This window comes from Ambystoma mexicanum, chromosome 4p (genome assembly GCF_040938575.1).
Source record: "Ambystoma mexicanum isolate Mex_15411 chromosome 4p, UKY_AmexF1_1, whole genome shotgun sequence".
NCBI classification, from domain to species: domain Eukaryota; kingdom Metazoa; phylum Chordata; class Amphibia; order Caudata; family Ambystomatidae; genus Ambystoma; species Ambystoma mexicanum.
This window is the reverse complement of record NC_090927.1, coordinates 220,042,208-220,058,158: the sequence shown is the minus strand read 5'-3', so window position 1 is coordinate 220,058,158 and position 15,951 is coordinate 220,042,208. Positions and strand designations below refer to the sequence as shown.

The 15,951-nt window shown below is 43.7% G+C and overlaps 1 protein-coding gene across 3 annotated transcripts in view; it reads right to left on the bottom strand.

Moving 5' to 3' along the window:
* Positions 1-15,951, bottom strand: part of NEIL2 (nei like DNA glycosylase 2) — a 283,374-nt gene that overhangs the window by 83,775 nt on the left and 183,648 nt on the right. For all 3 annotated transcript variants that reach the window (XM_069605002.1, XM_069605003.1, XM_069605001.1), the window contains exon 4: positions 14,449-14,645. In XM_069605002.1, coding sequence (XP_069461103.1) covers positions 14,449-14,645 — 197 coding nt within the window. The remainder of the gene's footprint in view (positions 1-14,448; positions 14,646-15,951) is intronic.

Here is a 15,951-nt window from a genome sequence, read left to right as displayed (position 1 = left end):
CAAGTACACGGCTCAAGTGTTCGTACGTTTTCTCTTATAGCAAGCTGTCCGTGGAAAGTGCTTGTATTGGGAAAAGGGGAGAGGGTTGAGTTCCTAATTATCCTATCCGATAGGATGGGTAAAGGTGTTACAGGGAAGGGGATACCGCGTCTCACCATTCGGTGTCGCACTCCCACTGCCAAAGACCCCTCATCCAGGTGATCCTCCCGCACTGGTCCACCCCCAGGACCTGGATCCAAAAGCAATGGCCATGTCCTGGCCACCTGGATGACAAATCCCTGGGGACTAGCGGGTGAGACACCTTCAGGTTTCTTACACATCCCACAGATTCCTCTCACTTCCTTGAGCCTTTTCTCCTCCCAGGTGATCCTCTCGCAGACCCCCCCCCTCTGCCCCCCAAGGTCAGGCTCAGCAAGCGTCGGACTTTCCCTGGCCACCTGGGAGGAGACATTAGACAGGGGTTTCGTGAGGGATCCGTAGGATTCATCACAATTTACAAGGAAAGAAGGTTTCTCTCTCGATACGTAGACCTGTATCCCATTGTTTGGGTACTGAACTCCAGTATGTTGAAGTTGAATCTTCCGTAATCATGGAAAGTCCAATTTCCCATGTATCTGTTAAACCATGATACGCATCAGTGTGTCTTCAACAACAATGTCCCAACAATGTTCAAGACTCAGATGAATTCAAAGTAGCTAAGGTTCTAGATTTCAGAATTATGAGGGCAAGTTGCAACACCTCATGCAATACCTCCAAGACTGGAGAGGTCCTGGGAACAAGCTGAGAAGGTGCATGCACTACTGTTAAAGAGGTTTCATCACCTTCACCCAGATCGACCCCTCGACACGCGGGCATTGAGGGAGGATACTGTCATACTGCAATGGTCCTGGTTCTGTGGGGTAACTCATTCCCGGGTCTCGTGGCGCTTCGCGTGGCACCTAGAAGACTGCAGATGCGGACGTACACTTCCCATCAAGCCTTGGGTGCCGACATTGACAGGCCGGACACATGATCTGCATCAGATACACAAGATCACAGTGTTTCAATAAAGAAATACAGCAGCGCTTCTGAACTCAGCTTTTGCCTGAAGAGCAGTATTCGTCTTTGAGCTCCTGCTATCTCAGATTCTGACCACCAGCCTGATTTTCTGCATTACTACTTGGATTCTTCTGTTTTGCTGAAACTCGGGTAGAATTTGGCTCAGGATTTCCTCTTGGCTTGGTGGCTATACAGTGCTGGATTTGACATCCCTTTGGATACAGTTCATTCTGGATTTTATTTTGTTTCTTTCTAAATCAGTGCAGATTGTTATACCATCCCCAGAAGGGAGAACAACCATGGATTGCGCATCCTGCCCATGTTCCTCTGCCTCTGTGTTCTCGTGTCATACGGCCCAGGCCCATTGAACTTTTTTTCTTTTCTGAAACCACAGTAGACCGAGGGGACAGTATGCGCCAGTTCTTTAGATACCTGTTGAAGTATTCTTTGAGGAGGCGATCCTCCTTTCATTGAGAGGCAATATATCCACCCATGAGGGACTTTAGCCACCTCAACTAAATCCATAGGGGAGTCATAGTCCTTATGTGGGGCCAGATGCTCTGCTTGTGTTTTGCTGAAGACATCATGATTGTCCTGATACTCTAGAGGTACTTCTAGGGTCACAGCCCCAGAATCATGCAACTCTGCTAGCGCTCGGCACAGGCTACACACAGTCCATCGGCTTTGACAGTGTTCCTGGCAGTAGAAAGAAGAGAAGTGCACTTCTCTAGTTAATGTCAGGATTGTGTACCTGTAACCATGGTACTCCTAGAATAAGCCCAATATGAGGGGCAGCAATGATGTCAAACTAAATAGTTTCCATTTGGGAGCCTGCCGTTGTCATTTCTAGTTGACAGGTCTGAAGTGTAATCATCCCATTGATCAACTCACATGTCATTGGTTGTTCTGTTCTTGTTAGTCACATGACAAGGAACAACTGATTTGCATGGGTTCTCTGGTGTATTTCGATGTCTGTGGCATCTAGCCTAGACACAGATCGGGTGTGAGGGGGTGCACGTTTCACCCCTCTGTTAAGACCTTCCACCTTCATGCGTCCGATTGCGACACAAGATCAAACAGGGCTAGATAGGCATCAAAGATAGACAGAACCACTGAAAGGGCACCCTTCATCTCTTTTCAAAGAGCCCTATAGACAGGTCGCTCGCTTAGCTTTAGGCCATGATTTTTCGAACACTAGCCAGTTGAAACAGACCAGACCGGTCAAGTGGCACAGCGAGTAGAGCGCCCGCTTTGACACCCGTGCAGAGCCTGTTAACGCAGGTTCGAATCCCGGCGGGGCCAAACTCAGCCTTTCATCCTTCCGAGGTCGATAAATGAGCACCACACACCGTGGGTAATAATAAGCAGCGCTCAGATACCTGAGGGTTTGTAGCGCTATATAAAAGCCTAATTATTATTATTATTATTACATATGGTACCATGGTTTGTGACCCCTGTATCCATCCTAAACATTCAAGGCCATGTGACTGGGTTTGATGTATTGTGTCAAAGACTTTATTTCATGGCTTCCAGAAGGGTCTCAAAATTACACAAAACAGGGTTGCTGGTGTTCAAGAGAGGGTTGATCCAGTTGGCAGCAAGACCCCCTAAATGGGACATGATGAAAACAGCCTTTGCCATGGCATCTGTGAAAGCATGGTTCACAATAAGCTTTAGGGTCACACAGATGGTTTTCCAAGGAGCCAAAAGAAAAAGGACAAGACATTACAACAGGCACCTGTGCTGTCATGCTTGGGCAACAGAAGCTGGGAAAGGGGCATCTGCTCTGGCGACTTTGGGTTTTAGTGGCAGGGGTTGTGTACTGCCTTGTGAGGCATTAAGGTGTTGCTTTAAACGTAGCATATCCTGCAGTCATATCTGCTTAAGGGTTGCGACTGCATAGATTATCATGGTTATGGTATTAGGGCTGCCCTCCATCCATTCACCAAAGAGGGCTAAGTATGGCTTCTCAAAAGATCAGGAATGTGGCCCCCAGATACCTGGAGGGTGAAACAATTTCCTCCAGTATGCCCGCTGCATCACTTTTGAAAAGGCATGAGTGAGGAGTAGTCCGGCAAAAAGGTGGAGAAAAGAACCATAAGGGTCATCTCCTAAGATCGAGGAAGAAAGAGGAACATATGTTTAACTAATCCTTTATCATTTACCTAACCCTTCCTTATTCCCATTTTACCTTGACAGTGTGTGAATGATCCAGAATACCTATGGTGTGCACTCATTCAGGGTACAAATCCAAAACCAAACGGACCTGTAGGACGGACCTGTATGACATGGGGACACATCTGGAGGCAGAAGAATATGGGCAACAAACACAATCTGCGGTTCTTCTCCCCTCCTTGTGACGGTATGAAAAGAACCATATCCAAGAAAGTGCCAAAGCCAGCACTTTATAGTCACCAAGCCGAAGAAAACACCAAGTCAAGGGGAAATCCTGAGCCATGTCCAAGAAATCATTGGAGTCCAAATGCTGAATACATTTCACTGGGAGTTCCAAAAAAAACAGAAAGGAGAATCCAAGAGGTAATCTAGAAAAATCAGGGCAGTGGTTGATATACATGAAGTAGGAACACAAAAGCAAGAACACTGCTCTTCAGGTGAAATCGGAGTTGAAAAGCACTTCTGTGATATATGTCCTGTTCTTTATTGAAACACAGAGGCCTCGAGTATCCAAATCATGAGACGGGCCTGCAACAGCATCTGCAACTGAGACACCATGCTAAGTGCCATAGAGCCAGGAAGGAGTTCCCACACAGAAACGGCACTACCGAGGTCTGACATGTCCACCACCTCCATTTGTTCACCAACCTCCTTTGGATGTTTGCCCCATCCACATCTGCTCCTTCCACCTCCTCCAATTGTTCTTCAAACACCTCCTGATGTTCGGCCATCTCCTGCTTATCATGTCCTACCATCTCATCCAGTTATGCTCTACAACCTCTTGTCCACATTTCTGCCACGAAAAACTCTTCCAACACCACAAACACACACCCACTACCCACCACAACCATCTCCAAACACCCATACTACCCGACTTACTAACTGAAGGCCCAGGGTCTGAGCTGGACTGTTGGATGACCTGCATCTGTATTCCTAAATTTGTGATTTCCTGGAATGTGCGGGGGCACAATAGCTTAGCTGGGCCTCCAAACGATGGATTGAGTATTTTTCTTGGACTTCATATGTCTCTCTCTCCTAGTTAAACCCTTCAGATATTTTCTTACTCCTGCCCGTTTCTACCATTCGGTCATTCCTTCTTACTTCTCATCGCCATCACTGACATTCTGTTTTCTTCCCTCTAACTTTTTTATATTAGCTCATTAACTTTCCTCCTGTTGCTTTGCTGTCTATCACTCTTGGTCTGTCTCTTCTCTTTTTCTTCCACTGTCTCTCCCAGTCCCTTTCATTCTTTCTCTTTTCCACATCTGTTCAGTCTCTTCCTTTAGTACCTCAATTTCTGCCTGTTTTCTAATTCTCTCCTGCCTCTTCTATCGCTCCTCTTCTGTTCCTTCTCTTTCTCTTCTCATTACCTCGCCTCTCTCAATCTCCTATCCTCTTTCAAGCCTTTCAGTTCTCTCCCACAGTGTGTGCATTTCGCTCTATCCTTCTCTTTGGTTTCAATGTCTCTTTTGTGTTCTTTCTACATTGTGCTTTGTCTCCCCCCACTATGTTCTCCTTCGCATTTGGTCTCTTCCATCCTTTATTTTTTGTGCTTCCTCTTCTTTATCCTGTTCTCTCTCGTTCTTCTCACCCAATTCAGTTTGTCGCTTGTTCCCTTACCACCCCAGCCTACTACACACTCATTGGTCAGCTAGGATGACTGAGCAGCTCTTGATTTGATTTTAGGCTTTGCGATTGCACTATTCTAGGGATTGGTGAGATTCCATTCACGCCCCAGGGACACACCACACAGTTTCAATAAAATTGCTCTAGATTCTATAACACCATCAGTGAGGGTGAGGCTTTTAGCCATGCCATAAAACCACAACATTGAATAATATGGAGTAAATCTCAATTAGCAAAGTGATCTTGATTTCTTGATACTTCTTCCGAAGCCGTCAATTATTTTCTGTATTAAATGTTGTAAGGGGTTGGGCGATTGGAACCTTCTCATGTGCTTTTTCTCCGCCAGTAGTGCGGCACCTGGGCATGGCGATGGCGTCATTGGAAATTGTAACACAAATAGTTGTCACGATAGGAAAATGATTTTACAAACCCTCAATTCCTATTATTTCAGTAGTGTGAAAATTGCTGGGCATATTATGAAATTGACACCTATCATTCGAATGCTTATAACCAAGAAGTGTCACAATCACATAAACCAAGGTTAGAGCAGGTTTCATTTTACGCCATATAACTAAATCTATTATACATATATTTGGGCGCAAGCTTTATCATGAATGCAGTTACATAACTTTTTTTTTAAGCAAAAGGGAAAACTCAAAGGACACAAGAATACACTGGTGACTGAAGAAAAATCAATACAACAACACCTGAAAAGTACGGCAAAATTAGTTAATTAACAAACACATGAACAATAATTAGAAATAGCACAAAATGTTTGCACGGATAAAGCCGCCAACTCTATTCTCAGATCAAGAACAACACTTTATAATAACTAATGAAGCTGGCAAAATGTTAGCTTCATATCTCAAGAGGAAAAAAGAAAAATTGATTCCTGAAGGTATCAGATTAACTAATCCAAAAAATATAAACCACGCATTCATCCACTTCTACTCTAAACTATACTCAGATGATTCCTCCATTAAATCTGATATCAATTCTTTCTTCGAAACCAATAAAAAAGCTGATCTACATGATATAGTAGATTCTTCTCCCCTTGACTTACCAATTTCTATTTTGGAAATTAAACAAGCAATACATGATTTTAAGCCTAACAAAGCCGAAGGCCCTGAAGGATTCACTCTAGATTTTTACAAAACCGTTATTGACTCTATTGCTCCTAAACTTTTAGAGTTATAGTCCCACTTTGTCAATATTGGACAAAGTCCTGGATCTATTAGCGAAGCCCTTCTCATTCTTTTTCCTAAGCCAGACAAAGATCCCTTGATTGTCAAAAACTATCGACCCATTTCTCTTATTAATTCGGACTCAAAAATTGTAACGCTCACCTGACTCCCACGGAGGCGCTGGTCTAGTCTGGGTTGCTGTGGCCTCTTCGAGCGTGATGCGCAGAACTCGGAACACCGACTGAACAGGACCCTTAAATCTCGCTTGTCTGGCCCGTAGGAATATCCTTCTGCAGATGAGAACGGGGATTAACAGTCTGCAGAATAGTGTGCTTGCTCCCCCCTTCCCCCCTTTGTTCTTCTCTAACTTCCTCCGAAATCCACGGTTGAAGCTCACCTTATGGTTTGAAAGGATGAACTCTCCATCCTGCTTCTGGTGCAGGGGCGCGTGTTTGTCCAGTTACTTCACTGGTTTTCAGAATGGCGCTGGCAAAATCCACTTGACTTTTCCGAGCGGAATGCCGTAAGTATGAAGATTACAAAAGTTCAAGCATTGAGCCTCCTTTTCTGTTGCCTTCCTAACCTGTGATCTGTCCTTTATTTCAGGTGCAGAATGAAGGCGATGCGTTGAGGGATTGACTTGCCGATGGTAAACTCAGTTGAGTTAGCGATGGGGGCGAACCCTCTTAATGTCTTTATATTCCTCCAGTAATGTCTTTTGCCCTTTCCCCATGGGGGCCGGGGTGCGGTACCTGCCAACGTAGCGGCGCCGACCCGAAATGAGGAATGATCCACCAACAGAAGACCGGTAAGTGTTATGGCGGAAAATTAGGCTTTCCTCATATGTTCCTTCTGCTCACCTTTTGTCTCTTCTTCTCTCCCCTAGGCGCAGAGATGTGGCGACCGGTGCAGACAGTCGCGGTGGAGCCAGAAGAACTCCCGAGGACAGGTGAGTGAAGCGCGGCGCTGCAGCGAGCAACGCGGTGCTTTTAAATGAAAGTCTTTTCTCAGGAACGCTGGCGTGAAGGTTCTGGATGCAGGTAAGAAGTTTGATAAAATTCTTGGTTTTCACCTATCTCTTCTCTTCTTTCCTTACAGGTTTTCCAGGATCGAGGCGGGCGTGGCTGGAGACCAGATGCAGGAGCAGAGACAGTGAGCGTTCAGCTGCTTGGATGCAGAACAACGAGAAGCGTGAGCTACTGTCTGGGCGTGGCTTAAATAGCCCCCAAAGTAGTTCCAGGTAAGTATCCTTCCCTGGCCACGCCCGAGTGGCAAAATAGTCCCAATGAAAAAATAGTCCCTTTCAGGTCTCGGGGAGGCCTGAATCTTGCAGCATGGTCTGCATCAGGAAAGTGCACAAAACACCTTCCTTTATGTGCCTGGCGCCAAAGGCCCAGGACAGAGTCCAAAGAGCCCCTATAAGGGGCCGCTGGGCTTTTACCCGGGGGCATGATGCCTGCTCCCAGGGGTGCTGGGCCTGGCCTGGTGCTCCGGCGGTAGGCATCATGACAAAAATCTACACAAGAATTCTTGCTAAACATTTAGAAACCGTCCTTCCTAATCTCATACATCATAATCAATCTGGATTTATTATAGTACGTCATGCCTCCTCTAATTCTAGATTATTCAGCATTCTAGCACGATCCCAAAACTCATCGTACCTTCGGCCCTTATAGTCCTAGATGCTGAAAAAGCATTCAACCGTGTTTCCTGGTCTTTTTTGTTTCATTCCCTAGCATGGCATGGCCTCCCTCCTTACTTCATCAACTTGGTTAAAATCTTATACTTCTCACCTACCACTCGTATCCTAATAATTCTCTCTCCTCCCCATTTAAAATTGAAAGAGGTACTCGTCAAGGTTGTCCTCTTTCCCCGCTATTGTTTAACCTAGCTTTAGAACCCCTACTTCAAAGCATCAGATTAAACCCTGGCATTAAAGGAATTTTCATAAACAATATAGAGGCCAAACATTCGGCTTATTCAGACGACATTCTTGCATATCTTTTTGATCCTGCTTCCTCTATACCACATTTAATCTCCACTATTAATGATTATTCCGTCGTTTCTGGCTCAGAAATTATGCCCCTTACTTTACATGTAATAGGTCCAACACCCCTTTATCAGGTCTATCTAGGCAATCGTCTCATATTAAATACTTAAATCTTCTAGTTGCCAAAGCATATATACCAGTAAAAAGTCACTGAAATGACTGAAAGATGGTCGCCTCTTTATCTTGGTGGCCGTCTAGACACTAGCAAGATGATGATTACTCCCATTGTTCTATATTCGCTCACCATGATCCCCACCACAATTCATTCCTCCTTTTTCAAAAAACTTGACTCATTACTATTAAAAATTCTTTGGAACCCCAAGACGCCTCACATTGCAACTAACATTTTCTAAATCCTTAGGTGGAGTCAAATTCCCAAACTTCCAACTCTACCATAAAGCTTTCGCTTTACAACAACTTGCTTCCTTTAAACACCATGAACCCCACCTAAGCAAAGCTCTTCTCTGGATCGCAATTGAAGCTAGCATCATTTCCCCACTTTTTCCTTCTCATTTCCTAACTACATCTTCTTGGCCCAACATTACTGTTTATCCATCACTCCACTTCTTCAAGATTGTTTGGAATAAACCCTCTGCTAATTCCTTTAACACAATCAAACCCGATTTATTTTTTGGGTGGTTTAACAAACTAAATTCCACCAAATCTAATTTATTAACTATACATAGATGGTATAATTCAGGGATTAAATTCATCAGACAACTAATACAAAATGAAATAGTAATCCCTTGTCCGATAATTTGTACAAATACAATATTCCTACATCTGACCTTTCCTTTCCTACTTCATTAATCAAATCAATTACTACATTTCTTTCTACTTTTAAGCAGAAATCTCCCTTTTTAAAATCATTTAATTCATAATCCCTCGATTAAAGCTGCAAAATTGTGTATGTTTCTAAATGACCCTCCCTCCCCTAACTCGCTTAATCGCACTATCGGGTATTGGGAAACAAATTGGAATCTTCAGCCCTCCCTAGATATATGGACTAAAATCTGGAATGTTTGCCACTCCACATCTTCTGCTGCCAATCTCACCCAAACTTATATTTTTTTCTCCACAGGGCTTATTTTACTCCTTCCCGTGTTGCTAAAAGTTAAGTTGGTGCATCCAAGAAATGTTGGTCATGTAATTAACCCAATGCCGATTTTACGCATTTAATCTTCAAATGTACATATCTTGATGATTTTTGGTCTAAAGTTTGGCTTCAAATCAATCAATTTTTCTCTTTAACACTTGCTTATTTATTGATCAGCCCTATAATCAATCCCGTCATAAGTCAAATTGACTATTTGTGTAACTTGTTTATTAACATTGCTTTTCATAATAACACATGCAATTGGAAAAATGCTACCAATCTTTCATACAATCTCTGGTGGAACTCAATCTGCTCGACTCATCGAGTAGAACAATATCATACTTCAATATCTGATTATTTGCATGCATTTAATAAGAACTAGAATAGATTCATACAATACTTGAATACTAATGTACAATAGATACACTTTTCTAGTTATTTCCCCCACCCCCTTCTCTTCCCTCTTGTCTCATGTCTCATGTCTCATGTCTGTCTGTGTACAAATTCCCCCTAATATTATTATCTGAATTGTATCTTAGTTTTTCATTAATCATAGTTAATTGTAACTCGGTATCAAATATTCTAATTCTATTTCTACAACTTTGAATGTACCAAGTTATGTAATTTCCTGAAAACTTTGTCAACTTTGTTTGTAATCTTTGACATTAACTATTATTAATATAAATATTTAAACAAAACGAAATAGCACTAAATGTTGAGGAAACCGTAGCCTCCAGCACACGTAATTAGATGTAGGGGTACCTCTCTGTCTAGCTAATAGCTAGGTGCTATAAATGAAAACACCTGCCCAAAAGACAATTCTTGGGCACAGGGGTCTAAGTAAAGCTAAAATGCTATATAATCAAATTGAAGAGCCACTTTGCTGTGTGTCTGCACAGTACACTCAGGGTTAGTATTTTTTTCGGCAGTGGTAACCAAGTTGTTATTCCTTCCTCAGGACCAAGATCAAACTGGTTAGGACGTCCCCTGAGGAACAAGACACATTTATTTTTTTTAAACTCAGGGGCACTCATTTTGACCACATCCATTATCATTATCAAACACTGACCTATGGACAGGGAAAGAGATACCCTCCAGTGAGTGGGGTTAAAAGAACAATCACCTACTGGGATCAAATAATTAGAATCCTACCAATTATCACACCAAAATCAAGATAGAAAATGCTAAGAAAAGGGGGAGTGAAAAAAATAAATAGAAAAAATGGCACCTTTGAGTGGTGTACCGATTACCTAAAGTGATGTCTGTGAAGGAAAGAGGGAGGATCTCTGAATAGCAGTTTGCAGAGGTGCCCTTTCTGTCTCACTTACCATCTGAGGAATGGCTGTTAGCCTTACGGGGGGGGTGGGTATGCGGGCGTGCTGGGTCTTGCTGCCCTCAAGGCCAAGGGTGGCTCCTACAGAGGTGGCTCCAAACGTGTCTGCAGGTGTCAATAGGGGAAGCCAAGGAAGCCAGTGGTCAGCCGTCAACCAGCAGCAACGAGATCATAAGTGTGGCATGGGCAGGAAGTTGAGCAATCGCTCTACTCCAGAAAGCCTTGCCACTCTTACCCAATAGAATAGTAGACAGTAGCCTGCGTTGCATCTAGACAGGAGTTAAAATGTTACCAGATGCCACTCTTAGATAGAACTGTGATTTTTAAGGAAGTGCCACACTTGGATACAACCGTGGCCAATAGCATGTGTCACTTCTAGACATGATTTTGAATGTTAGCAGATGCCACACTTAGATAGAATTGTAAGGGAGTGCCGCACTTGGATAGAACTGTGAATGTTAAAGAAATGATAGAATTGTGACTGTTAAGGAAATGCCACACTTCGATAGAACTGTGAACGTTAAGTAAATTGCCCACTTAGATAGAATTGTGAATGTTAACGGAGTGCTACTCTTGATTGGAATTCTGAATGTTAAGGGGGTGCCGCACTTGGATAGAACTAAATTTTAAGGAAATGCCACACTCAGATGGAACAGTGGCCAGTGCCTGTGTCACATCTAGACATGATTTTGGTTGTTGGATGATGCTACACTTGGATAGAATTGTGAATGTTGAATAGGTGCCACACTGAGAATTGTGAACGTTGGCAAGTGCCAAACATGGATAGAATTGAGAATGTTGTGTAGGTGCCGCACTCAGATGGAACTGTGGCCGGTATCCTGCGTTGCATCTGGATATAATTTGAATGCTGGCGGATGCCACACCTGGATAGAATTGTGAATGTTAAGCAAACATGGACTCTAAAATCTAGGTGTAGCCTCCCCTTTGTCTGTGTAAAGAGATGTAATGTCCATAGTCACCACAAATTTGAGGACAAGACCAGTCCCTCAAACAATTTTATGGTGGCCATGGTGTCTCTTATGTATGGTTCTGTGTTCCTGCTGATTGGTTGTAAAACAAATATCAACGACTTTGCATTGTAGCTCAAGGATGGACACACAGCCAGACACCCCTGCTCTTCCCGTTGCTGCACTTGCACGATCTGAATGTCACATGGGCTAGGAGGACAGTTTATTGTTGCTTTTATCCACCTCTGTTCCCTCACCCCCTTAGTCATGTGGCACCTGGAATCACTTTCTGCTGTATAGGCGCCATACAAATGCTCAATAAATAAAAACAAAATAAATACAATTACTCGAATCAACTCTTTTATATCGAAGGTTCTTCCTTCACAAGGAAATGGTTCTTCATAGTCCTTTGAAAATCCGCTGCCAAGAGGTGGGGATTAAGTGGGGGTAACTAGTGGATCTTCTCTATAGCGGCCCAGACCCATCTTCAATTGGCATGTGGAGGTACACAGCCCTAATGGTCACACTACCAGAGGTCCCAAGCGCCAGAATGAGATCCTTGTCACAGTATATCAATATTGTGGGGAAAATCATTTAATTTAGAACTAGAAAACAAAATATAAATGAAAAACATTAGTGAAAGAGTAGTGTCTGAGAAATCACAATTATCACTCCAAGTCACAAAGAGATGATGCAAGGATTACGACTTTCTTCTTTGTGGGTCCTATGGCTGTTCCTCTCTCTCGTTTTCATTCTCTGCCCTAACATAGGCGTCCCTGACCTCGGGTTAGCTACAGAATGTTGTCGTCTACGGTCTAGGTTCTGCCTTGTCCCTATGGTGAGGACCCAAAGGCCTTTTTTGTCCAAGTCTTCCTCTGGGACCTACCTGTCCCTACTCTATACAAGGGATAGTGCTCCAATGAGAATTGGGATAGAGGCTTCCACTTACACTTGTTTGATTCAGGCTACCCAGTCATGTCTCCTCTCACCTCTCCCTTTCTATACTATTTTCTTCTTACTCCTCCCACCTTTCTACTGTCACTTCAAAGTTTCACTCTGCCTCTATCTTGTTTCTACCCTTTGATGTTACTTCTGCAACTACTTCTCCATTCCTCCCGCTGCTACTCAAACACCAGTCTTTCAATCTCTACCATTCACTTCCCATACATGCCTTATACTAGTCTTTCTAGTAGTTTCTACACACTTTCCACACAAACACGGACTCACTCTGCACCATCACTTCCACTCTATAGCCAATACTTTACCTGCTCTACAAGACACCTAGCAGTCTTAGGGACGTTCCTCCCGCCTGCTGTTCTCTTGGCCGTCCTCCACCTCCACTGCTGACCTGACCCAAATTACTCACATTATCTGCTCCTGCCTTATAGGTCCCCTTTCTCCAGGAGATTGATTTCTTTCCCTGACCAATCTGACCCGGTCTTCCCCACCCAGGGTGTGTATGTGCATTGGAAAGGCATAATTAGTGAGCTAATCCCCACCCACTTTCCTTGTGAGTTGTTGCCGCAGAGGGGCCATGGCATTTCAGCAGCGAAAGTGTTCATGTTTCCGTTATGGTGGGTTGCTGTTCGGGACCCATGTTTGCTAGTTGAGCTTGGCTGTGTTGTGCAGGTGTGTTGGGAGCCTTCTGTTGGCCCTGTACAGATAGTCTCTGGGTTGTGCATGGAAGCATCTTTGTCAAGCATCTCTCTTCCTTCTCACAGCACGCTGCTGCAGTCAGTTTTGTACTTCTGTGGGGGTGCATCTTCTTCAGGTTTTCTACTGAGAGCGTTTGCTTTTTCTGCTCAGCACGTGGGGCACTAGTTGTAATTTTCTCACATGTGCTTCTCTGCTGGTCTCAAGGGTAAGACGAGTTGACTCTAGAAACAAAGACACACGCAAGGATCTCATGGAGGCAAGGTTTGAGAAGACCCCACTATTCAGAAGTATCCATCCTCCTCTATCCAACTCTACAAGCCTTCGCGTAATTTCCACTCTGCCACCCAGACTACCCTTGTGGCGCTTCACACTCCATGAGCTTCCCTTTGCTTCTGCTCCTTGTCGCTTCCTGCATGGAATGCTCTTCCCCTGGACATGCGAGAAACAGTCCACACAGATTTGTTTAAAGCCCAACTAAAAGCATTCCTCCTCACCTCCGAGTTACTCTCTTAACATACCTTTCATCTGCCTTCTAGCAAAATTGGCTTTCCTCACCTTCTCCGACTGCACTCTAGCACTTTATTCATCATGGTCACATCCCTAAAAAAGCTTTGTTAGTGAGTCACTAATCTACATCACGCTGCATCTTTGCATTCTGGTGTTCAAACAATACCAAAATGCCAAGGTGCTGCACGATCGCGCCTCCGCTTTTCACTCACAAATTGTAGGCGAGGGGAGGGGCGCCAAAAATCATGCACAGGGTGCTAGCAGGCCTGGAGTCGGCACAGCTGGCAATGGAACTCCCCGGCAGGCCTCCCTCTCCGTCTGAGAGGGTTTCCCCATCACCGCTTGACAAGGCCAGCCTTCAGGCCGAGTCACTGTAGGCATAGTATTGTTATTATGTAACATTTCGAAATATCAAAAAAGCAATGCAAATAAAAAATAAAAGAAATAACTTAAGAAATCTAAATTGTTTATGAAAGTTTCTACTTTCAGGCGTTTAATGAAATGCTTTTCGCTTTCACACATGTATTGTTAAAACAGGGCCATAACTTGTTTGTCAAAAATCACTGATATTCTGGATACAAAACGAGAAGCCCCCGCAACAGGCCATAGACATAGAAGTAAGACTATTTTTTTATTTATTATGTTAGTCCTACTTTTAGCTCTATGACCTGTCCGGGTTTTTTGTTTGCAAAAATCTGGTCACCCTACAAAACAAGGCTAAAAAAGAATAATTTACTAGACTCCACGTTTGAAGACAAATACCAATGGAAGCTTAAATTATTCCAACTGCAGGCAAGAACACATTTTATACATACCCAGCCCAGAGAAATACCGCTGGTCCAGCAACGTGAAGCAGACAGGCTTTGAGCGACGCAGAGCCTCCAATGCCTGGCCTCGATGGAAAGTAGCTGACAAGATGTCGCAGGTGGGTCTGGTGAAAGGGCGGGAAACCCAGTCCATGCGAGTGTTATAAAAAGCGAGGAATCCCCCATCATCAAAACTGAGAACCAACCTGAAATGGAGGGAGCAATATTAACCATAGCGACAGCAAGAATTCTAAAGCCCATAAAGTCACAATGGTTTTTCGGATTGAAAAAAAAAAGACAAATGTCATTAATTTTATTTGGGGGGACTTTCCTAGGCCCTATGCATAGGGCAAACAAAGTCTGACCCACAGGTACGAGGGAGGGCGTCTCCTTAGATGGCAAACTCTCTGGGAGTAAACCTGGTGGAGCAGTTTACACTCTTTGGGTGGAGCTGGGTGGTAAAAAGGTGCAGTGCACCATACACTGGCATGCAATAAGGCAACACATCAGTTCAAATATTTTCTTAATTCAGGCACATAACAGAGAAAATGCAGTGTGTAACAGGCAGCTAATGTTTTAGGCATAGATTCTTTGGGACAGTGACTTCTTAGATCATTCAGTGTTCAGGGAATCACTTAAAATTCTAAAATCACAGCTTCTGCCCAATATTAGCCTATGGGCCAAAAGTGAGCATAAGTGGATGTAGGATAAAGAAGCTGCCAAATTCCCAATTCAACAAGGAAGGAGCTAGGTAAACGGGCAAGTACCCCCTGGCCAAGGAGGATGGCTTAAGGACCCAGAGTGGTGTTGATGTGCAGTAGGGAGACCATGAAGCTATGGTTCAATGCAGCTACCTCAGAAGCCAGCAGGGCAGCCTCAGAGGCAAAACAGTTCATCAGCAGGTAAGCCTAATATTCTGTTGTGTCTCAGAAGATTACAGAGGTCTTGAACAGTGCTCCAGGTATGAGGTGCAACATGCAGGATGTGCAGAAAAATTGGGAAATGGAAATTGTATGTACTCCCAAGGCCTGGCACTGCAGTATTATAGCAATGAGGCCCTGTAACCCGCCATGTTTAAACAATGTTTCTTGCTCAAGCGAGGTGGCAACTGTTGGCTAACCCCCCCAGCCCCAATTGAGCCATCTACCAAAATAATTAAAAAGTTATTTCAAATCTCCCAAACTTCCATTTCTGAATTGGGTGGGTTGGCAAGTACAAACGTAACTGTTCATAAATGCAATGACCACTTGCACCATATCCCACATGAATTCAAATATTCTATTAACAGTCACAGATCTAGAGTCTAAAGCTAGAATGCTCCAATGTTTGATGAGAAATATATTGAATAACTTATTACTCTCTGCAGAGTATTGGGGAATCATGGACCCAGCTTCTCATTTGGGCATGTCTCAAAGTCTCCTCAGTGTAACCTTTCTGTTTGAACCTGGTGGTTAACAATTCACATTCCTTCACAATTCCAACCTTTCCCTATAATTTCTGTATGCCCGAAAA